General features: G+C 37.9%; 3 protein-coding genes across 5 annotated transcripts; 1 reads left to right on the top strand and 2 right to left on the bottom strand.

The window, feature by feature from the left end:
* Positions 1-303: 303 nt before the first annotated feature.
* Positions 304-6,348, bottom strand: LOC111805544 (alcohol dehydrogenase-like 7). Its single transcript, XM_087128192.1, has 10 exons — positions 6,209-6,348; positions 5,510-5,646; positions 5,379-5,425; positions 4,421-4,746; positions 3,402-3,484; positions 3,230-3,305; positions 3,084-3,148; positions 2,056-2,151; positions 1,816-1,980; positions 304-596 (listed from the first exon to the last, which is right to left on the bottom strand). The coding sequence occupies exons 1-10, from the start codon at positions 6,261-6,263 to the stop codon at positions 480-482; spliced, it is 1,167 nt and encodes a 388-aa protein (XP_086984318.1). The 5' UTR covers positions 6,264-6,348; the 3' UTR covers positions 304-479.
* Positions 6,349-8,027: 1,679 nt separating this feature from the next.
* On the top strand, positions 8,028-22,825 carry LOC111805508 (alcohol dehydrogenase-like 7). 3 transcript variants are annotated; one of them, XM_023690612.2, is made up of 10 exons: positions 8,028-8,189; positions 8,266-8,402; positions 10,812-10,858; positions 11,885-12,213; positions 13,850-13,932; positions 14,007-14,082; positions 14,347-14,411; positions 16,449-16,544; positions 16,764-16,928; positions 21,847-22,825. In XM_023690612.2, exons 1-10 carry the CDS (start codon positions 8,138-8,140, stop codon positions 21,901-21,903), a joined length of 1,107 nt encoding a protein of 368 aa, XP_023546380.2. In that variant the 5' UTR covers positions 8,028-8,137; the 3' UTR covers positions 21,904-22,825. The 3 variants fall into 3 exon arrangements, with proteins under 3 accessions (XP_023546380.2, XP_086984319.1, XP_023546379.1); XM_087128193.1 differs by lacking the exon at positions 21,847-22,825 and adding an exon at positions 20,044-20,184; XM_023690611.2 differs by lacking the exon at positions 21,847-22,825 and adding an exon at positions 17,284-17,914.
* LOC111805506 (neutral ceramidase 2-like) lies at positions 19,952-22,396 on the bottom strand. The gene is made up of 5 exons (XM_023690609.2): positions 22,127-22,396; positions 21,924-22,049; positions 21,131-21,194; positions 20,885-21,054; positions 19,952-20,798 (listed from the first exon to the last, which is right to left on the bottom strand). Exons 1-5 carry the CDS (start codon positions 22,394-22,396, stop codon positions 20,235-20,237), a joined length of 1,194 nt encoding a protein of 397 aa, XP_023546377.2. The 3' UTR covers positions 19,952-20,234.
* Positions 22,826-24,295: the final 1,470 nt, after the last annotated feature.

Genomic DNA, 24,295 nt, shown 5'->3' with positions numbered 1-24,295 from the left:
AGATAAGAAATTTACTATGTTGTGGATGTCTGTGAACAAAGTATCTATGAGTTGCACTCTTACACCCTCATCCAAGAGGTGTATAACAATATCCGCTAATGGTGGGCTTGGGTTGTTACAAATAGTACTAGAGCCAACACCGGACAGTGTGCCAAGAACATTAGGCCCCCAAGGGGGTGGCGAAGGATTCTTTACAAGTAGACGCGTTTTAAAACTTTGAATGATCGATGTTTTTTTTAGGCTCATCAATATTGAATCACTTGAACGAAAATACCGTCAAGCCACTAATAAGACCATGCATCGTACTAGCAAATAGAAGTCTCGTTTTCTTATTATTATACCATTCGAGTCAATAAATACAGTATGATCACTCTCTGTGTGTTAAGGTATAATATGATCACTCTCTTGCGTGTTAAGGTATAATATGATCACTCTCTTGTGTGTTAGGGTATAACAAATCATCGACCGCTGGTGGCAGCTCATTTGTTCATCCACATCACACATCTCAAACACTTTCCTTCAATGAGCAAAGTGAAAGCTTTGTTGATGTCTTCAAAACCCATTTCTTGGGTCACAAATTTATCGAGCTCAAGTTTCTGAGGAACAAAAACAATCTCAAATCAGTAAAATAGTTGGATTTCTACGTTGTAACGGGTCAAGCCCACCGCTAGCAGATATTATTCTTAAGGATTTAAAGGCTTTAAAATAGTTGGATTTCGAGCTTCCCTTCAAGGCTTTAAAAGCCGTTTGCTACGGGAAGGTTTCCACACCCTAGGGGAAGGGTATTTTGTTCTCCTCCCCAACCAATGTGAGACATCACAATCGACCCCCTCCAGGGCCTAACGTCCTTATAAAGGGTGTTTTGTTCAATCCACCCCTTTCAAGGCTAACGTCCTTATAAAGGGTGTTTTGTTCAATCCACCCCAACCAATGTGGGACATCACAATCTACCCCCCTTTAGGGTCCAGCATCCTTATAAGGGTGTTTTGTTCTCCTCCCCAACCAATGTGAGACATCACATCACAATCTACCCCCCTTTAGGGTCCAGCATCCTTATAAGGGTGTTTTGTTCTCCTCCCCAACCAATGTGAGACATCACAATCGACCCCCTCCAAGGCCTAACGTCCTTATAAAGGGTGTTTTGTTCTCCTCCCCAACCAATATGGGACATCACAATCGACCCCTTTTAGGGCTAACGTCCTTATAAAGGGTGTTTTGTTCAATCCACCCCTTTCAGGGCTAACGTCCTTATAAAGGCCTTATAAAGGGTGTTTTGTTCAATCCACCCCAACCAATGTGGGACATCACAATCTACCCCTTTAGGGTATCACAATCTACCCCTTTAGGGTATCACAATCTACCCCTTTAGGGTATCACAATCTACCCCCTTTAGGGTATCACAATCTACCCCCTTTAGGGTATCACAATCTACCCCCTTTAGGGTCCAGGGTCCTTATAAGGGTGTTTTGTTCTCCTCCCCACCCCCCTTCAGGACCAGAGTCAAATGGTGTTTTGTTCTCCTACCCAACTAATGGAACATCACAATCCACCCAATTCAGGGCCCAGCGTCACTCGTCCCTTTCTCTAGTCGATGTGGGACCCCTACCAAGTCCACCCCCAGGGAGCAGCGAGAAGGCTGGTCCGGTCTGGCTCTAATACCATTTGTAACGAAACCCACCGCTAGCAAATACTGTCCTCTTTGAGCTTTAAAACGCATCTGTTAGGGGAAGGTTTCACACCCTTACAAAGGGTGTTTTGTTCTCCTCCACAACCAATGTGGGATATCACATATATAGTTCAGAACCAGTAGATTACCTTATCAGTGTACCATTGAAGGAGAACAGGAATATCAGATTTTGGCTTTAATCCTCCAAACAATGATCCTACAAGAGTCTTTCCCGTATGAAGAACATCCAACGAGTCAAAACTCAATACCGATCCTGGTTTGTGCACTCCTAACACGACCGTTTTTCCCCAACCCTGAACTCAAATAATTACAACATGTTTAGTTTGTCAAAGAAAAGACCAAAATGCAAACAAAAAGTTTGGGAGGACCTGTCTGCAACATGCATATGCCTCTTGAACTAAGGAAGGCAACCCAACACATTCAAAGCAATAGTCTGCTCCCCCACCCGTCATTTCATTAATCACCTGCTCAACATGAACACGAACTTAAATTATATACGTTTGACTCACCACTAGTAGATATAGTTCGTTAACCGATGTGTGATCTCACAATCCGCTTTTCTTAGGGGTCTAGCGTCCTCGTTGGCACACTACTTGGTGTCTAGCTTTGATACCATTTGTAATAGTTCAAACCCACCACTAGTAGACATTGTCTGCTTTAACCCGTTACGTATCGCCGTCAGCCTCACGGTTTTAAAACGTGTCTACGAGAGAGAGGTTTCCACACCCTTATAAGGAAGCCTCATAGTCTTAAAACGTGTCTACGAGAGAGAGGTTTCCACACCCTTATAAGGAATGTTTTGTTCTCCTCGGTGGCACACCGCTCGGTGTTTGGCTATGATACCAATTGTAAAAGCCTAAGTCCACCGCTAGTAGACATTGTCTGCTTTAGCCCGTTATGTATCACTGTCAGCCTCACAGTTTTAAAACGTGTCTACGAGAGAGAGGTTTCCACACCCTTATAAGGAATGTTTTGTTCTCCTCATTGGCACATCGCTCGAAATAATCGGGAATCTCGAGTAACTGGCCAAGCCGCTAAAGTAGCTAAAGTGGTGGTAAACCCCGTCAGTAAAATGGGTCCTATGGAAAGTCCATCGATTCCCAATCTCCAGTAAATCCAAAAAAGGGATCCATTTATAATCCTCTGTCAGTTGGATTAATGGATCGTTTAATTCGAAATGATAACAAACCCTGTCTCTAATATTAGTTGTAACAGCCCAAGCCCAAGCCCACCACTAGTAGATATTGTCCGTTACATATTGTTATCAGCCTTATGTAGTTTTAAAATTATGTAGTTTTAAAACGTCTACGAGAGAGAGGTTTCCACACCCTTACAAGGAATGCTTTGTTCTCCTCTCCAACCGAATCATATTTAAGCTCCTACGTAATTTGCATACCTGGCTTACTGATTTATCGCCTAGGCTTCTAGAATTGACAAACTCAGTGACTCCGAACTGTTTCGCTGCATATCAAGAAATGAACATCGTAAAGGAACGTCAAACACGAGTATTCGTTTTCGAAAATAATATTTATAAATACTTGCCAATTTCAAATTTATCTTGGTTGACATCTATCCCAATAATCCTGGCTGCTCCACATAGTCTTGCTCCTTCAGCGACCTGTAGCAACAATCATGAACCATGAACCGTTAACACAGCCTCCCATGGTCAAGTCTTATTCAAACAAAGTCTATAGTAAAGGGAAGAAAAGCATACAGCTAAACCAATGGACCCTATTCCAAATATGGCAACGGTGGATCCCTTCTCCACATTTGCTGTTTTCCATGCTGCACCAACCCCTGAAACCCAAATATTTAACCATCTTGTAAATCGTTAAGGCTTTCCTTTTCACACTTATAACCCTTATAAACAATGGTTCGTTCTCTTCCCCAACCGACGTGGGATCTCACGTTTCACCCCTTTGGGGTCCAATGTCCTCGCTGGCACTCGTTTCCCTCTCCAATCAATGTTGTTCCCCTCTCTATTGTGAGATCTCTCATCGATTGGAGAGGGGAACGAGTGCTAGCGAGGATGCTGAGTCCCGAAGGAGGTGAATTGTGAGTTCCCTCGTTTCCCTCTTCGATGTCGTTCCTCTCTCTATTGTGAGATTCCACATCGATTGGAGAGGAAACGAGTGCCAACAAGGATGCTAGGCCTCGAAGGGGGTGGATTGTGAGATCTCATCCATGGGAGAGGGGAATGACATCATTGTAGAGGGAACGAGTGCCAACAAGGATGCTGGGCTTCAAAGATGGTAGATTGTGAGATCCTCATTTCCCTCTCCAATCGATGTCGTTGCCCTCTCTAATGTGAGATCTCACATCGATTGGAGAGGGGAACGAGTGCTAGCAAAGATACTCGGCCTTGAAGGGGGTGAACTGTGAGATCCCTCATTTTCCTCTCCAATCGATGTCGTTCCCCTCTATTGTGAGATCCCATATCGATTGGAGAGGGGAATGAGTGTGAGCGAGGACGTTGGGCTCCGAAGTGAAATGGATTGTGAGATCCTACATCGATTAGGGGGGAGAACGAATCATTCTTGGTATGTAAATCTATACTTAGGAGATAGATTTTAAAAACTGAGGGGAAGCCCAAAAAAAAAAAAAAAAAAAAAAAAAGTGGTGGACTTAGACTGTTACAAAGGTTGAGAACCCATTATGCACGAGACCGAGCCTACCACTAAAAACAAAACCGTTACCAAATAATGATCACGAATAATGGAGTAAGAAGGTGACCTGTTGATACCCCACAGCTGAGGAGGCATGCCCTATTTGGAGGGATAGCAGGATCAACTTTGGTTACATTGGCGACATCTACCACGGTGTATTCACTGAAACTTGAAACAAACAGAAAGTGATGAATAACCTCTCCATTCAGATCTGTGAATCTGCTTGTCCCACATCGGGGCAGTCCAGGAGACACACTGAAAGGCAACTTTGAACATAAATTGCTCTTATTTGACAAGCAATCTTTACAGTCCCCACAGTCAGCCATGAATGTTGGGATTACTGTATCTCCTTCCTTAACTTCATTCACATCCTCCCCTACACTCTCAACCACCCTGCAACATCAAACAACCACATTTGATCCGCCTCGTTTAGTAATGATTTCGTTCTTAGTATTCATTCGGAGACTAAAAAAAGTATTTTTAGACCAAATTTTTTCGAAGATTGGATTAATCCAAAATTTTAGATTGATTAGGTTGGTGACTCGAGTAATTTGAGTAATGTTTACAAACCAAAAGGCCTCAAAGCAAAGCCATGAGAACTAGCTAATGCTTAAAGTGGACAATATCATACCATTGTGGAGAGTCGTGTTTATCTAACTGGTATCAGAGCTTATCTAACTGGTATCAGAGCCATACCCTAAACTTAGTTATGCCAATAGATTGATAAATCCTCGAACAAAAGACTCCAAAAGAAAAGGAGTCAAGCCTCCGGCATAGTAAAAAACAACCCAAATTTTTCAGTTTTTAAAAAAATTGAGCCATGTCAATAGATTGATAAATCCTCGAACAAAGGACTCCAAAAGAAAAGGAGTCGAGACTCCGGCATAGTAAAAAACAACCCAAATTTTTCAGTTTTTTAAAAAATTGAACCGAACCCTGATCAAGTAAATCAAATCCACCCAAATTTTTTCTCGTTTGAAGTTCGAACCGAAATGAAAATGTTACGTATGGAATTGATAACTCACCCGATGGCTTCGTGGCCAAGAATTCTAGGAACAATCCCAGGAGGATCCTTCAGAAATGGAATATGAAAAAAAAAAAAAAAATTAGTTCATTTTATTGGTAGAAGAAGGGTTAAAATGAGGAAAGGAGAAACCTTCATCTTCCAGACGGTAATGTCACTGTAACACAAAGAGGTGCATATTATCCTAATCCTAACTTCATGAGCCATTGGCGGCGCCACCATTATTTCCTCCATCACTAGTGCCTCCCCCGCTTTCCGACACACAGCAGCTGACAAATTTGTAGCGGAAGCGAAAGTAAGATCGATCCTACTTACCCCACAAATATAAATTAAATAAAAAGACTAAAAATTTACGCTTATATAAACATACCAATACTAATTCTCATACATGAATCAATAATACTAACACCCACGTGAGAGTATGTACCAATATGATTCGGAATGTAAAAGTATTCCTAAATCTTTGATTCAGGAACCAAATCTTCCTGACAATTTTCATTAGATATTATCCGGTTGGCTAGTGAAGGGTTTACACACATCGTCCAATGGGATACCATTTATAAAAGCCCAAATCCAACACTAGTAGATATTACTCGTTACAAATATAGGGAGCAATTTTTACACAAACCTAGTGTCTAGCTCTGATACCATTTGTAAAAGTTATAAAAGCTCAATCTACTGCTAGTCGATATTGTCTCTTATAAATGTCAAGTCCACTATGGTCGTCTCCTTCGTGTTAGATATAGTCGTTTTAAAATAACTTATAATGTGTATATATATATATATATATATATATATATATATAATCGAAGAAAATATGTGAAGAAATACCTTTACAACGGATAGGTTGAAGTCCGGTGGTGGGTGGCGGCGCCGTATCTTCCATGGCGGAGCTGGGGGAGAAGTTTTCCGGCAACTGCTGTGTGTCGTCCTTCCAGACAGATGTTTAGAGAGCTCAATGAAAAATGGCGATTTCAAAATACATAATTTATACCAATTTCAAACCCTCTCTTTTACAAAATAATGAAACTAAATCCTATTTTTTAGGAATAACTAATAAAAATAGATTTAAATTGTTGGAATTTATTACAAATTTAGGATTCATTCTGGTTTTCCTCCCCCTCAAAATTTTTAAATCTTCCATTAATAAAATATTACATTCAATTACTTTTCCTATTTTTTTTAAAAAAAAATTATTATTTTCCTATTTTAAAATATATATATATATATATATATTCTCTGTCTATCAATTCGAGAATTAATATTCTAATAAGTCAATCTAACGTTTGTAACCTATCAAAGGATAACCGAAGCTCGAGCTCGACTTATCTTTAATGGAGCATGAGTTAATGTAACTATATTTTTATTGTCACTCTGCAAAATTTTTGACAATTTAACTAATTATATATTGTTTTAGCAAATAAATTTTAAACATATACGAGAATAAATATGGAGATAGGATTAACCAAATTTAAATACATATGAGAATAAATTTTAAAGATAGGATTAAAATAAAAAAAAAAAATTGGAATGGTTTTCTCTTCTGAGTTTTCCCTCTCAAAGTTTTTAAAATGTATTTGTTAGGAAATGCTTCGTTCCCCCTCCAATCAATGTCGGATCAAACAATTTAACCTCTTGGGGTCCAACGTCCTCGCTGACACACCGCTCGGTGTCTGGCTCTGATACCAATGTCGAATCTTATATATGGATAGATCCCTCTTGGAGTCCAACGTCTTCACTAGCACATCGCTCGAAGTCTGGCTCTGATATCGATGTCGAATCTTAGATGTGGATAGATCCCTCTTGGAGTCCAACGTCCTTGCTGACACACCGCTCGATGTCTAGCTCTGATACCAATGTTGAATCTTAGATATGGATAGATCTCTCTTGGAGTCCAACGTCCTCACTAACACGCTAAATTCCTCTTGGAGTCCAACGTCCTCACTAACACATCGCTCGGTGTCTGGCTCTGATACCAATGTCGAATCTTAAATATGAATAGATTCCTCTTGGGGTCCAACGTCCTCGCTGACACACCGCTCGGTGTCTGGCTTTGATACCAATGTCGAATCTTATATATGGATAGATTCCTCTTGGAGTCCAACGTCCTCGCTGACACACCGCTCGATGTCTAGCTCTGATACCCATGTCGAATCTTAGATATGGATAGATTCCTCTTGGAGTCCAACGTCCTCGCTGACACACCGCTCGGTGTCTAGCTCTGATACCCATGTCGAATCTTAGATATGGATAGATCCCTCTTGGAGTCCAACATCCTCGCCGACACAACGCTCAGTGTATAGCTCTGATACCCATGTCAAATCTTAGATATGGATAGATCCATCTTGGAGTCCAACGTTTTCGCTAACACACCGCTCGGTGTCTGGCTCTGATACGAATGTTGAATCTTATATATGGATAGATCTCTCTTAGAGTCTAACGTCCTCACTGACACACCGCTCGGTGTCTGACTTTAATACCAATATCAAAACTTAGATATGAATAGATCCCTCTTAGGGTTCAACGTTCTCGCTGGCACATCGCTCGGTGTTTGACTTTGATAAGATATTCAGTTTTTCAATATTGAAAGATTACGGAGAAACTTTATACTTCAACGATATATAAATAAAATTTTTGTAGTGTATAACCAAATGATTACAAAAGTCAATACCCTTTAATTTCACCGGTAATTCTTGAAGGGAGGGGTTCAGGTGAGGAGGAAAGCCGTACCCGACTGCGATTGTTCTTATCCTCTCACTTATGGAGCATAAATCGTCGATGGCGAACGGCGGTAAGCCGATCCGGTGCAGAGGTATGAAGTTCCTTACTACATCATCTTCTCTGTTTCGTAATTTATGTTGTGTTTTTGAAACTTGAATTTTTGTTAGCGGCGGTGTGCCAGAAGGCTGGGGAGGCGCTGGTGATGGAGGAGATATTGGTAGCTCCGCCGATGGCCTATGAGGTTCGGATACGGATCATTTGCACTTCTCTCTGTCACACCGATGTCAAATACTGGAAGATGAAGGTTCCTTTCTCCCAATGTTTTGTGGTTTTTTTTAAGCTCATTTGTGTGGTTTAAGTGTGATTTGAAGGCTATTTATCTGATTAATGTTTGATTTGGGACTTATTGTGGGATTCAAGTTTGATTTTGAGCCTACTTCTGTGATTGTATCGTGATTTCGAGTCTATTACGTGTTCAAAATGTGATTTGGAGCCTACTTATTTGTTTGAAGTGTGATTTGGAGGCCATGTATGTCGTTAATGTTTGATTTGAGGCTTTTTGTGTGATTAAAGTGTAATTCTGAGCTTGTTTTTGTGATTAAATTTGGTATATGGAGTCAATTGAGCGTTTAAAATTATATTTTGAGCCTATTCTATGCGTTTAACGTTTAATTTGGAGTTTTTTTTGTCTGATTTAAATTTGTGTTTAAGCTTAATGTGTGACCAAAGTGTGATTTTGAGCCTATTTGTTTGATTAAAGTTTCATTTTAAGTCTATCGTGTGTGATTAAAGTTTTGATTTGGATCTTATTTGTGTGATTAAAATTTGGTTTGAAACTTATTATGTGATTAAAGTGTGAATTGTGGTTTTGAGTCTATTGGGTGATTAAAGTTTGATTTTGAACTCGTGAAGTGTGATTGAAGTTTGAATTAAAGATTATTGTAGAATTAAAATGTGATTTGAATCATATTTTGAGCCTCTTGAACATTAAAATGTGATGTTGAACTCCCATAACACACCAGCCTTTTCCCAAATCTTCCACCCTTTTTACCCATTTCCTTTCCACCTAACACACTACGTTAAAGGATTAACTATCCAGCCCGTACTCTGACTCTACCTCAACCCATCTCTCCCTTTATTGGTCTTCACCACAATCCACCATCCCCCCAATTTTCTTTGCAGATGAAAGGAGCTTTGATAAACAACATTTTCCTATTTGTATTGAGATCAAATGTACGACATAATATTTACCTTTGGCCATAAATGAATACCCAATTATCGAGGAGGGCGAAACCCTATTTGTTGAGGAGACTAACGATGAAGATCAACTCCCACCGGAGTCTTCGTAAGATTGTTCCATGGCTGTGGAAACATGGGCTATGTGTCATGGCGATCCCAACCCAATCCAAGAAAGGAAAATCAGCCTCAACAAGCTTATTAGAGGCCCCGACGAATTATTACCATTGTGAATTATGACAAAGCCCCACTCACACCTTGCCATAAAAGGGTACATGATGGCTTTGATTTTTGGCTCATTGATATCTAAGACTCGAATTTCTTAGTAGAGAGGACTTCTTTTTTTGGGTTTAGTTGTATGATCTTTCTCATTTATTGTTACGATCCATGCCTAAGATTCAGAATGCAGATTTGACACTTGATGACACCAACATTCCCCTGCATCTCTTGCGACATGGTCACATTACCTACTGCTCGCTTTTTAAGAGTGAAGACTATCCCCACAGACCAACTCGAGTCTTCCAGCATGCTTTATCCTCACTCACATGCATCCCAAGAAAATTCCTATGAGGTCACCCAACATATGCTCCAAGTAAAGCACGCTTAACTTTGGTTATGATTGAGCCACTAAAAAGTAAAGTGCATGTTGTTGGTATAGGTAGTGACTTTCAATTATTTTAAGCTTTTCTTAGTCATCCTATCCTCAGGATCGCTCTCATTCGGATGTAGTCTCGGTTTATTTGTGTACCCTTCCTTTACTCGAGTGTCACATGCCCACCGGCTTCTGCCTTGGTTGGTCCCTGAACCACATCTTGATGAGAGAGGTATCACTTTGATACCATTTGTAAATACCCATGCTCAGGATTCGAAATTCGAATTCGACAACTGATGGCCCCAGCATTCCCTTGCATCCCCTGCGACATGGTCGCGTTACCTACTGCTCGCTTTTTAAAAGTGAAAATTATTCCCATAAACCAACGTGAGTCCTTTTAGGATGCTTTGTCCCCACTCACATGCATCCTAGGAAAATTCCTAGAAGGTCACTTAACACAAAACTGTTCCAAATAAAGCACGCTTAACCATGGAGTTCCTATGATTAAGCCACCAAAAAAGAAAGTGCACGTTGTTGGTATAGGTAGTGGTTTTCAATTTTTTTTTAAACCTTTCTTAGTCATTCTATCCTCAGTATCGCTCTCATTCAGATATGGTTTTGGTTCATTCATGTATCCCTCATTTACTTGGTTTCACATTTATGTTCTAATCTCACCGTCACACAACACAAAAAAGCTCGAATTAGTTATGTTCCAATGTCACTGTCATGATTTTCGAAGAATAACAAAAATCAGAGATTTAATTGATCGTTAATTTATTCGCTTTTTTTCATTTAAGAACGAGATTTTTAATTTTATTTTTTTAGAAAAGAACAAAGTTCAATTGGTTAACTATGGTTGACCTACGAATATTCAAATGTCACTAGGATCCTCCGGGGATTGTTCCAAGAATTTTGGGCCACGAAGCTGTTGGGTAAGTCACAAAGCCTCCATTTTCTCTGATTTGTTTTTTTTAATATCTAGCATATGTACTATCATTTGTATTTCTATTTTCCAATCTAATTATCAAAGCATAATGTAACAATTTTTGTGGTTTATTTTGAAGTTTTTGTTTCTAAAATTTTATTATGATTATATTTATTATTATTTTTTAATAAAAAAATCATAAAAACTCAAGAAACAAATTGTAGATATAACCTTATAAGTAGCTTTATAAAAAAAAATCCATTGAAAGTTTAGAAACTAAAATGAGATTACTATGAAAGTTTTGAAAAGCTTAAAGAAACGTAGGAGGGAGCCATTTTGTCCATGTTCGAAGCATGTGAATGTCAATTCTTAAAATGTGAATGTAGTGAGAGATACATATTTGTTATTTTATCAATCAAAGCTATAAGACGTGGATTTTCATGGTGAATCATTACCATTCAAGACAAACAATGAAAATTGCCTACCAGTGTGCAAAAGAAGTTTTGAGCGAGTGACAATGTTGATGACACAATAAGGATGTTTGAGGTTGCGTGCTATTATTTTGATGAAAAATTAGAAAATTTTGAGGAACTACTAGTTGATGTCGAGAAATTATTATACTGAAACTAAATAATTTGGAAGTGTGGACGAAGCAATAAAAATTTCACTGAGTTGTTGACATTGTGTTCTCTTGGAACGAAGTACAAGAAGATTCATGTCTGTAGCAATGGTTGTTGCTTGTTTAGGAAAAAAAAAAAAAAAAAATCATAGATACAGATGTATGCCTCATTTGCGGAACATCAATATCAAAGCATTGTAAAAATTTGAAGGAAGTGACAAAAGAATGTTTCACCATTTGGTTCTTCTCTCTAAGGCAATAAGGGTCAATCTACGACGAGGAATTCAACCATTCTTGTTTACATACTAGAGTGTTTAAGCTGCTTTTTGGATAGTCTTACTAGAGCCTTATGGTTGTTAATATCCAGGCTCCATTTACAATTTTGCTTATCGTTTGACCTATTTGGTGTTGCAGAGAGGTTGAGAGTGTAGGAGACCAAGTGAGTGAAGTAAAGCAAGGAGATATTGTGATCCCAACGTTCCTGGCTGAGTGTGGAGAGTGTAGAGATTGTGCATCAAATAAGAGCAATATTTGCTCTGAACATCCTTACAAACTCTCTCAAGGAATGCCTCGATGTGGGACGAGTAGGTTCACTGATCTTAGTGGAGAGGTTTTGCATCATTTTATGTTTGTGTCAAGTTTCAGCGAGTACACTGTGGTGGATGTTACTCACCTCATTAAGCTTGATCCTATTCTCATCTCTCCCGACAAGGCATGCCTCCTTGGCTGTGGCGTATCGACAGGTAGTTCTAACGTATTATTTTTATTCATTGAATCAACTTTAATTATAGGGTCTATTTGAATTGATTTTCTACGGTTTAAGAATATTATTTTTACACTTAAAAAATACTATTTTATGTACTTAGAAAGCTAATCCAAACATGCACGTAATATTATATCTTGCGTTGTTGAAAACATTTTTATGGCTGAATAAAACTATTATTTATTTTTTTAGATTTTTACTTATTTTTTTTAATTTATTTTACATTTTCTTGCTTGGGTTATGGGTTTTTATTTATTTATTTTTATTTTCTTGATTTTGTAGCTATGTCAAACTATTTTCATGGCCAAGTTTTTTAACACTTATGAATTGCTCTATATTTTGAATATTTTAAAGTTTGTGCCGTTATTGGTTGACACATGAATATATTTTTTAGTATGTTTATAAAAAGTATACTTTCATATCACTTATTTAACTTTAGAGTTCGTTAATTTGAATATAACTTTAGTGGACAATGCATCATTTCATTCTTTAAGTTGAAGCTTTGTTCCTCCACCCTCACATTTACTGTACTAAAAAATATTAGAGCTAAATTCAAACTTAGTTAAGGTTGTGACCGAGTGAACTTAGTTTCGAGTAAAAAAGATTCCCACTAAAATGAAAGTTACATTATACTCTTCTAAAGTTATGAGGAGAAATTTTGTTTTTTTGCCTACTATTAAATGAGTGAGATAAATTTAGTAATGTCCAAATATAAGAAGGGTACATGAATGAATTAGAAAGCATTCAAACGAGAGAAATCTCGAAGATATGCAAGTATGGTTGAAAAATGTTTAAAAGAACTAATAATTACTATTTATACCAATAATGTGCTCTTCTTTTTTATTTTTTTTATTTTTTTTTTATTTTTTTATGCAATCATAATAACTTCAAAGTTTAGCTTACTTGTCTTAGAGTAATCATATGTTGGGTGATTTTTGGAGAATTTTAATAGGATGTATGTGAATGAAGGTGCATGCTGAAATAATCCATCTTAGTTTGTGGAAATAGTCTTCACTCTATAAAAATAATTCAAGATAAATAGGTAGCATGACTATGTTGTCGGGGATGCAGGGCAATGCCATGCAACGAGATCATATCAATATGAGAGGAATCATGAGGATATGCAAGTATGGTTGAGAAATACTTAATTGAATTGATAGTTTTTATGTATACCAACAATATGCATCTTCCTTCTTGTTACTTGTAAGAATCGGAAGAATCCTACATTTAGTGATCTCTTGAATCTGAATGAAACTAGTGATACAGTAAATATTATTTTTTAGTTAAGTTTTTATTTGTTTTCAAACATTTTCAATTACATGGAGGCAATTTTGCAGCCAAAGTAAGACCTTTTATTGGGCATATTAGATACATACCAGTTGTATTTGAATGTTTGAATGTTTAGATATCGAGTTCTAATACCTTATTACATACATGATTTCATTCGGCTGAAATGTTTCTATTATTGGGTTTGCATATATATGTTTTTTGTTTGATTTTGAACATTTTGTGGATTGAACTTACGTACTTCATTCATTTTTAAACGAAACGATGCAATTTAATTGTGTGGTACTCAAACCTCAAAAAGTTATTGATTGTTACACATTTGGTTACAGGGGTGGGTGCTGCTTGGAGAACAGCAAATGTGGAAAAGGGATCTACTGTTGCCATTTTTGGACTGGGGACCGTAGGCTTAGCAGTAAGAATTTCATTATTCACTTCAAAGGCTTCTTGAAAAGCTTCATGGCCAAGTAAGGATTGTTTCGCATTCAGGTTGCTCAAGGAGCAAGAATATGTGGAGCAGCAAGGATTATTGGGATCGATATCAACCCAGATAAATTAACAATGGGCAAGTATCTTACATGTTTAACTTTTATTTTTTCTCATTTAACCTTTAAATTTTTTTAACAAGTCAAGGGTCAAATTTCAACTATTTACACTTAATTATTCGTCAAATGACAAAAATATATGGCCAAAAATTTATCCTTGGTTGAAAAAGAAGGTTAGTAACAAGAAAAATGGATTTATATATGCTACAGTCTATTATAAGCATTGAGTTTATGATGAGTTTCCACAGTTTTTTTTGGTGCTGATTTTTTCTTCTTCAATGCAGCAAAAGAGTGTGGAGTCACAGAGTTCGTTAATTCTAGAAGCATTGGGGATAAATCTGTGAGCCAGGTAAGAACTACAAAATTTATGATCTTAGAGAGTTTTGAAAACATGTATTAAACAGATGAAATATCTCTTTATATAACCAACTTAGTTTTTTTAATATGAAAATAACAAAACTAACATAAAGTATGTCAATTACCTCTCAAATCTTCTATCCATGCCGGATTCATTGTTTATTTTTTTCATCCTATCCCCTATGACGAGCTTTGATGCATGATTTTAGTCTGACCCAAGGTTGTCCCCAAATTTTGGACTTCGATTTTGATTAGGCTTGTTGGTCTAGATTTGGCTTTTGTCTTCATGATCATCATGATCATAATGTAGCTTCAATCATTGTTTAGCGGAGACGAAGAAGTGGATTTGGGCTTAGCCTTGACCAACGTCTAGTTTTCTGTCGTTCTGTCGTTTGCTTTCTTATACCCACTTTCAGAAGTATTCAACTATAGTAAAAAGTAATACTATGTTCTAGAAAGCAGGATTGTGCATTCATACTAGTCATTTAATAGACAACCTACCAATTTTTTAGGAATGACAACAAAGTAACTTAGTGATAATAGTTTTTTAGGTACTTTGCATCACGGTCATACATTTTCAACCGTGCGGTGTCATGATTTTGACACACATGATAAATCTTAAGGGGAACTCAAGCCCCATTACTATTTTTCCCTCAGCTTTGCGACTTTGTCGGACTTTAGGCGAGGTTCTCCTTCATCAATCGAACACAACTCATGCAAAAACTAAACTTGTTCGGCCATCCACACTGCTTGTGAGTGATGTTCACTTGCTTGTGACTTTAGCTGACTTGCCTCTATCTTGGGCCAAGTCAGGTGGCTCGACATTGCCTCTACTCTAGGCCAAAGTCTTTTACATGCCATGTTGCGTCTCATCTCATCATCATGATTCTCAGCAACACGGCCCACGCTTCATGATGTCATCCCAAGTTTCAAGACGTCATTAGCCTTCGCTGCTTGCTTGAGAATGCTTATCGAGAATTGACTCATGAGTCAACTTTCCATCCATTCAAGTACTATCAAGGCAGGAACCCTCTTGTGTCCATGCCGAGTCATTTACGGATATGTACCGAAGCAGCCCCATATACTGACCTCCGATTCAAGGGTAGGGATGCAATGTCAGCACACCTGTGTTGTCCGACACTGTCCTAAAAAAATCCACTCTAAAGGAAGACACCTAAGATGCTCGTTTTGCAATGTTTGTCCACATCATGACACACGTATGTGCCATGAGATAGCTCACTTAGGCCACAGGACCTAGGGGTGATAGAGAGTCGACACCATGCCTTCCCCTATATTACATTTTGAGGCATTTTTTATTTGGTTGAAGTAGACGCGAGTTTGGCGAAGGGTCATATGGCCTCGTGGAGTGTCCATCGGGTGTCTGATTGACACCAGATTTGGCGAGATTTCATCTTTCATATAGACGATTTAACTCTAGAGTCGCATATCGAAACTTATGTCAAAAATCTGATTTTTGAGGTTATGGTCTAGGGCTCTATTCGATCCTCTTCGAGCCCGTCTTTGACACTCTCGTCACTATTGTTGCCTCCAATCTTGTTTATGTCTCAACTTAGCTTTAATGCAGTCTCTTCTTGGTGTGTTAGATGATGCACCGTCCTCCTTAATCGCATCACGACACTTGTCTGTCTCGGCCTTTATGTGGTCAGATGGGCGTCACTCGCATGTCACCTTTTGACTTAGTCCTCATGTGGTCGGATGTACACATGGGGATCACAACCTACTCTCTTCTTTGTATGGTTGTGACACTTTGCACCCCATAGATGATGGAGTAGTTTTCCTTCCCGATTGGCCAAAGCATTTGTGTCAGGTCAGAGTACTCTGATAACCTGATATGAACCCTCTTATATTGGCTCAATCTCTCCTGTGGTTGAATCTCGAGTATTGTGCATCATCTCCTTAACATTAGATCACCCTCCAAAGCTCCAAAAGAGAGAGAGAAAGGAGTTTAACATGTGGAGGTTCTTGCAGTTGTTAAAACTTTCAAATTCAACCTTGATTTGATGTGCAGGTAATTATTGAGATGACGGATGGCGGTGCAGACTATTGCTTTGAATGCGTTGGACTAAGTTCCTTAATCAAGGAAGCATTTGCATGCTGCAGAAAGGTAATCGTTCCCTTACATGGATCATTATAGTTGGTTTCCAGTGTTTTTTTAGTTTTAACAGTGTGAGAGTAGAAATTTAACCCTCTGACATTTAATTTAGATACATAATGACTTAACCAAATTGATTTATTCACACTTGGTCATGTTAGCTTAATAATCATTTATTTGTCTTCTCTAACTAATAGTTAACATTAATTTCTTTTGCGTTAATGACTTTAGGGTCGGGGGAAAACAATTTTATTTGGTGTGGAGGACTCAGTTTCAGTTTTGGGTCTCAAATCTATAGATGTTATTTCTCAAGGGAAAACGGTGATAGGATGCATATATGGTGGACTGAAGCCCAAATCAGACATTCCCACACTCATTCAATGGTACCTAGATAAGGTAACTTTGCCCCACCTTTTCCTCTTTATCTTGTGTGTTCATAATATTGCATCAACATTTATCATTTATTGCTACCTAATCTAACTATCAAGTGCTATAATCTCATTTATTAAATTAAGAACCGAATTAAACTTTTAAAATGATAGAAATCAAGTAAAGTCGAGTCCAAATTAAGGGAACTAATTATTATAGAGATCAAGTTTTGTAATGAAACCCATAAAATAAATGTGACATAAAAAAAGATGTGGTCAAAATATAAGTAGTAGTACCTCAACTATCTTCCACCTTTTTTTTTTATGCAAAATTCTTTGCATGGTGCAATTTTATGTATTCTAGAATATGTAAAACCTGGCAGAAACTACAATTGGATTTATTTATCTCACACGAGGTTGGCTTTGAAGAAATCAACAAAGCTTTCAATTTGCTAAGTGAAGGGCAATGCCTTAGGTGTGTGATCTGGATGACCAAATGAAGCAACCTCCTGCCTTGTTACTCAAGCAACTTCCACTCTTACCATCCCCATTTGTATTAAAGTTTAATGTTTCTTTAGAACACTTCAAATGCACTAGAAGCCCCAATGAGATATATGTAAGTACAAATCTTTTCATATCCAAGTCTCAACTGTAAAATCTAGAATGTGTGGCTGAGGGTGCATGTGTTGGGTTAAGTGATATGTGGCTGAAGGTTTGGCCTTCTTTTTTTAATGGAAAGAAAAGAAAGTCAAACGTATGGCAGGATTCATGAGAAAGAGAGAAAGAGAGAGCTTTGAGGGGTAGAAAATTCGTGGGTGATGAGAAAGAAAGGAGAGAATTAAAGGACATTGTCATTGACAAATTTGGAAAACAAATAAAAGAGAAGATTTACGTTTTAGAAAAAGAAGTGTATAGGTGAAGCCTTTCCTCGTTTGGGAGAGGAAGGGACCAAAAGGCAAGGAACCCGCTTGAGCAACTTGATGGCTAAGTTGGCATGACATGTGAATGATTAAAGTAAGAACCGCGACCGAACTTGTGAACGTTGGTTGAAGCACGTTCTGACCAGAAGAAATTCTCTGAATTGTAAATGAGGCGAAGACATAAGAACGAAATATAAATTTTGTTTTCTGTTATAACTTCTCAGTTTGAACTATGATTTGATTTGAGAGATTCAAAAGACATTGAAATTTTTATTTCGATCTCGACACATAAAAACACTAGAATCTTGTAGAAAAGATTGATACTCTCCCCTCTTGGATTGGATTGACATTTTCCACATTAAGCGGAAAGTCTATGTGTTTTAGTAAATGGGCACCTCTCTCTTCACATATACCTATGTCTCCCTTAAATTTTGAAAAACTAGGTATAAATATACCGAATTTTCACTATGGTTAACTAATATATGTTCCAAGTAGACCACTACTAGACATATGTGGAATTTTGGGTTCATCAAAGTGTGGAGGGTGGTTGAGGCATTGATCCGGCCAATGGATAGACAAGGAACTCAAGAGCCCCATAAGGAGCAACATATGTTGTCTTGGATTTGTTTCTTTATGCATAACACGTTTGATAGTATTCGAACTATAAATCTAGTTCCCAGAAGTACTAAGCTCTCTACTATTGATAAAAAAATATTTGACGATAAGTAACACGTACATGCTTTTATCGTAAAATTGTGATTCACACTAGATTCAATCATGGTATTTTTGGGCATTGATATGAGCTTCTACGTGCACAAGAAGACTCTCTTATAGGTCCTTCACTCCCCTGCTTTATTTGTGGTGTGAACCCATGCCCCCATCATTTAAGAACTCTCATTGACTTCCTCTGTCAAAGTCCTTATCTCAATAATTCCTACCTCATTCTTGGGGTTAGTGGCTATTGAGGCTTTATAGTGCTTCAAGTGCTACTTTGTGAAAGCATTTATGAACTCGTTGAACTCCCTTATCCAAGAAGCTGGACAGGGTCCCTAAGTTGTAATCATTTGGTTCGATTTTTTCCATGAACCTCTATTTCTCTGGTAGGGATCTTTTGCCTCCTCTGCTAATGCTGTATCTCTCTCCCTCACTTTGAGGGAACTTAATCTGTCAAACTTGTTTGCAGCTGCTAGAAGAGTCTTTGGTTTCTTCTATGGTCTTAGGGTTGGTCATTGTTGAGATAAAACTACCTTTCAGTAATAACATAAGTTGTGTTGAGGTCTTGAACATTGTTCATTTAAATTAGGTTTTCTCTCATATTGCAAATGTCTAATATGAACTCAATGAACTGCTTCATGTAGTCTCCAATTTTTCTAATGGGTTTTGGCTCTAAAACTTTGCATCTGGCTGAGTTATGACATTCTCAAGGAAAAATGGGACCAAAGTTCTTGTTTTAGCTTGTCCCATATATCTATAGTGGGCCTAACTATATTGAATATCTCTATATCGATATCTCAACCATACCTTTGCATCATTAATAAGATGCATCGTCAATAGGATTATCTTTGATTGCTTCATTGCTATGTTCATGATTTAGAAATATTGTTCAAAGTTATATTTCTAAACTGGCCAATATACTTCTTTGAAATTTTTTCATAGTGGCATGAAACTCATGAAATGAGAAACTCTTGTTCGAGAACTTTTTTTAGAAGCTATAACTCTTGAACGCACTACTCTATGTGAACAATAAAGTTCATAGAGCTGTCCTCAAAGCCAATAAGTCTTGTAGCTTTGTTCTATAGGTTCTCAACCTTCATTTGTAATTCTTACACAAAAAACAAGTCTAGTTGAGCGTTCACCACATCAATTCCTTCGACTTTATCTACAATCTCATCCAATCGAGACTCTAGGTATCAAGATGTCATTCAACTTGAGACATTGGAGTTTGGATTAATTTTCAAAATTATTAGAGTAAAAATGAAACTTTTCAAAGTTTAAGGGTACAAGTAAAACATTACCTGAAATTTAAAGATTTTGTATGATTTAGCCTTTATTCTAAATTGGTACATAAACCACGTCAAAATGTTCTAATCTAATTTCTAAAACGTATTTTACTAAGGAGATTACGATAAGATATGACAAAATTCATGGCTTTTTTGTTGGTTTTTGATATACATGAGTTCCTCTACACTGTGCAATTCATTTTGGAATATGTGAACTTGACAGATACTGTAACTGAATTTATTTATCTCACATGAAATTGGCTTTGAAGACATCAACAAAGCTTTCAATTTGCTAAGTGAAGGCCAATGCCTTAGGAGTGTGATCTGGATGATCAAATGAAGCAATCTCCTGCCTTGTTTCTCCCCAAACTAACACTATTCCAAACTCCATTTGTGGTAAAGCTTAATGTTTCTTTAGAACACTGCAAATGCACTAGAAGCCCCAGTGAAATATATGTTGGTTGAGTTTATTGCACTCTTTGATGAACCGAAGTGTCGTAACCGATACACACCTGGGTTGGCGTCTATTGGGATGTCCCATTCGATAGTCGCTAAGCTGTTGGTGAATGTGTTGTTGTCTAATGCCCATTTAAAAACCAAGGAGAAATCATCGTCATCATAAACCGGTGTCCATCGCCGTTTCTCTAGCCTTTCAACCACAGCATAGGTCCCTTCGGTCAAGAGATCGAATCTCGGGTTTGCACTCCAAAATCTGGCAGTTGGTTTCTGTTTGCTCCCTCTTTTGAACCAACCAACTTTTGGTAATTTGATGTCTTGTTGAATGTCTCCAAAGTTGACACCGTTTGGTGGAGATTCTATGAAAGGGTCTGATACAAATCGGAGTTGGACGGAGGAAAGGTCTGGCGGTGAGACGATTGGCTTGGCAATCTTTTCACCTTTGGCTATTGCTATTGCTAGTTTCTTGAACTCTTGAATATATGCTGATAGAGTGTGTGGTCCATAGAGAGTTGAGGCAGCCTGAAGATAACATGGGAACATGTAATGAAACAAAAACCAGCCTTAGGAAGAATTGTAAGACAAAAACTAGCCTTCCAAGTGCTTACTTCATATCGTTGTTGTTCATACTCTTCTAAAGTAGCGACATATTGGGAGTATGCATTTGTAAGCCCTGCAATCACAACGTGGGTATCATCATCAAACTCTCCATTTCCATTGCTAATCAGAGTTTCCTTTACTGCTTCCCTTAGTCGTCGCCCCGCCATTGTTGTGAACTCTGCAAAACAAAGGGTTAATAATGTTACACTGAGTGAAAAACTTGAATTGATAGGGTCTTTGTTTTCTATTTGTACCTCCTGGTACTGAGAGTATGATCAGTTTTCCTAGCCTGAGAATTTGAATTGGAAGAATTGCTGGCTGCAGATTCACCCGTCAAAGTTAGCAATCAATTACAATAAGCATTTTTGCACACCACATCCATGGATTTTTGCACTATATAAACCGTAGGCAGTGCTTGGAGTATATACCCAATCTCACCGCTAGCAAATATTGTCCTCTTTGGGTTTTTTCTTATGGGCTTCTCCTCAAGGTTTTAAAACCCGTCTATTAGGGAGAGGTCTCCAAACCTTTATAATAAATGTTTCGTTTCCCTCTCTAACCGATGTGAGATCTCACAATCCACCCCCTTGGGGGCTTAGCATCATCACTGGCACACCTCCCAATGTTTGGCTTTATACTATTTGTAATAGCTCAAACTTACCGTTAGCAGATATTGTCTTCTTTGAGCTTCCCCTTCAAAGGCTTCCCCTCAAGGTTTTAAAACGAGTCAGTTAGGGAGAGGTTTCCACACCCTTATAAGGAATGTTTCGTTCTCCTCTCCAACCGAGGTGGGATCTCACAGTATTATAGACGACTATATATAGTAAACTGAACTATATATCCTCTCCTTACATGTTCTCTCTCTTATTTTTTGTGTTCATCTAAATAGAGTGTTTGAGTTGTGCGATCCTAACACGTGTGATATATTGTTTGGACTAATAAATGATAAGTTGACACGATGTGATGCAAGGAATGGATAGGTGGTTATAAACTTAATGAAGCCAAGCAAACAAAAATGTTTGATTGAAGCTGCTATTTCTTTCATACCGCCCAAGCATAAGGTTCGAACATCTCGCCCGTGTCCAACAACACCGTCTTCGGCTTCTGACACCCAACCTGAAACTCACTGGGTTTCCTCAATGAATCTCGCAACTTCTTCCACAACTTATTGATCTGCAACAAAGTCAAAAAATTTCCAAGGATGACAAAAGAAAAAGGCAAAGATTCAGCCCATTACGCATAGTACTGACCTGAGTATCACCCTGTTGAAAGCCGAACACACCGGGGCCATCCGTAGTTCCAGCAGCAAAACCAGGGCCAAGAGCAGCTGGACATGTCCTGACAACATTATCCCCACCCAATTCCACTTCAATATCCGTGAAATTCAGATACACATGTCGAAAATCAATCTCCCCAGTTAGCCTCTCCGTTGCTGTTGTGAACAAATCAACCGCTTTCAAGAACTGCCTCTCCCCAATGATCTTCGTGCTTAGAATTTCATCTGGAAACCTGTGTGGCATTTTCACAAACACTTGACGTGCACAACCTTCATTGATTCAAAAGAAAGAAATGATTGTACGTAGCTTACCCAGGCCCACGACCCACGCATAGAAGATCACTGCCATGGCAAGAGGAGCGATTGAAATCGCAGGGCTTGCCGGAATCGGTGCAAAAGGCTCCAAGAACATTGGGCGTGACATCGCCGACGTTGGATTGGCAAAATGCTCCGACGAACAGAGATCCGTCGTTCTTTCTCACTTTTGATGATTGGCTACTCGTTTTGCTGCATCGTTTCCCTCCGGTCGCCTTTATCGTCTCTGCTTTCTTCATCAACTCCACAATGTCTATTCTCAAAAAGAAAGAAATTAATTGTTTCAAACAATCTTCTTACGAACAAATACACTTAAATTTGTAAAATCCTTTAGAATGGGACAACTATAACTTTAGATCGATATTATAGTGACCTCATTGAATAATTTTTTGAAGAACAGACTGTTGGATTCAACCCAATTAGTAAAAAAGTTCATAGAATTGATATATGTTGGTCGATACTTGCTAACTAACTCATGGGCATAGTTAATCGAGTCTCCTTTGTTTGACATTTGAGAATTTACCAATCTATTGGCATGACTAAGTTTAGGGCATAATTTTGATACCAAGTTAGACGAACACGACTTTCCACAATGGTACGATATTGTCTACTTTGAGCATAAGCTCTCATGACTTTGCTTTGGGCTTTCCAGAGCATAAACTCTCATGACTTTGCTTTGGACTTTCCGAAAGGTCTCATACCAATGAAGATTATTCTTAAAACCCATGATCATTCATTCTCTAAATTAGCCCACGTGGGACTTTTATCATCCCAACCGGCATAACTTATTATATAGGTCTCTAAATTTTGTATTTTGTTTCAAACATATTCATAAACATTTAAAAGTTTTAATAATACTATTTCAAAAATGTTAAAAGAAATGACTTTAAATTTTTTATTTATTAAAACTCTTCAATTTCAAAAAATATTAGTATAAACTTTTAAAATAGTATTAATATTCTTAACCTTTATTAAGAATACTAACCATAAAAAAGTTTTTTTTTTTCAAAAAGCTTAAGAGTATTAATTTTATTTTTTAAAGTTAATAATTATTTCTTAAACGAAGCTTTATGTTATTTTTAAAATTTTTCTAAAGTTTAATGAAATTTTTGACAACTCATAGTACTCTCTCCATTGTCATGAGGCATATGTTCAAAGTGGACAATATCATACTATTGTCGAGAGTCGTGTTCGTCTAACATGGTACCAGAGCCATGCCCTAAATTTAGTCGTGCCAATAGATTGGTAAATCCTCAAATATCGAACAAATGACTCCAAAAGAAAAGGAGTCGACCCTTCTCGAAGGCATAGTAAAAAATGACTAAGACTCCGAAAAGAAAAAGAAGTTGAGCCTCGATTAAGTGGAGACATACCACTTTATTCGAGGGGAGATATTGGAAGACATTTTTTAAAACATATTTTTTTGAAAGTTAAGGTATGTATTAAAATATTTTAAAATTTAAAGGTATTTTTCTCAAACCCAATACAAAATTTCTTGGTATATTTTATTAATTTAAGAAATAATATTTTATTAACTTTTGCAATTGACCTGACTTATTGGAGGAGGTGGCTCTGGTAGAACGGTTAGAGGCGGCGGCGACCCAGTCCTCAAAAAACCTGGCAGCAGCGCCCTTGTTATCCCCACTAATGAGCTTATTATCTCTACTCATCGACGTCCCATGCGTGGGGAACCAGCTGAAGGCGCCAAGGCTCACACCACTGCCTCCCTCCACCACCTTCACAAGGCTCATGTCTGTGTCCACATTGGTTGGATATCGAGCTCGTTCCTCCGGTGGGTTCATAAGGTAAGCACTTGGGCTTCTATTGA

This window comes from Cucurbita pepo, chromosome 11 (assembly GCF_057944985.1).
Source record: "Cucurbita pepo subsp. pepo isolate OVF chromosome 11, ASM5794498v1, whole genome shotgun sequence".
Taxonomy (NCBI): domain Eukaryota; kingdom Viridiplantae; phylum Streptophyta; class Magnoliopsida; order Cucurbitales; family Cucurbitaceae; genus Cucurbita; species Cucurbita pepo.
This window is presented reverse-complemented; position numbering and strand designations above follow the sequence as displayed.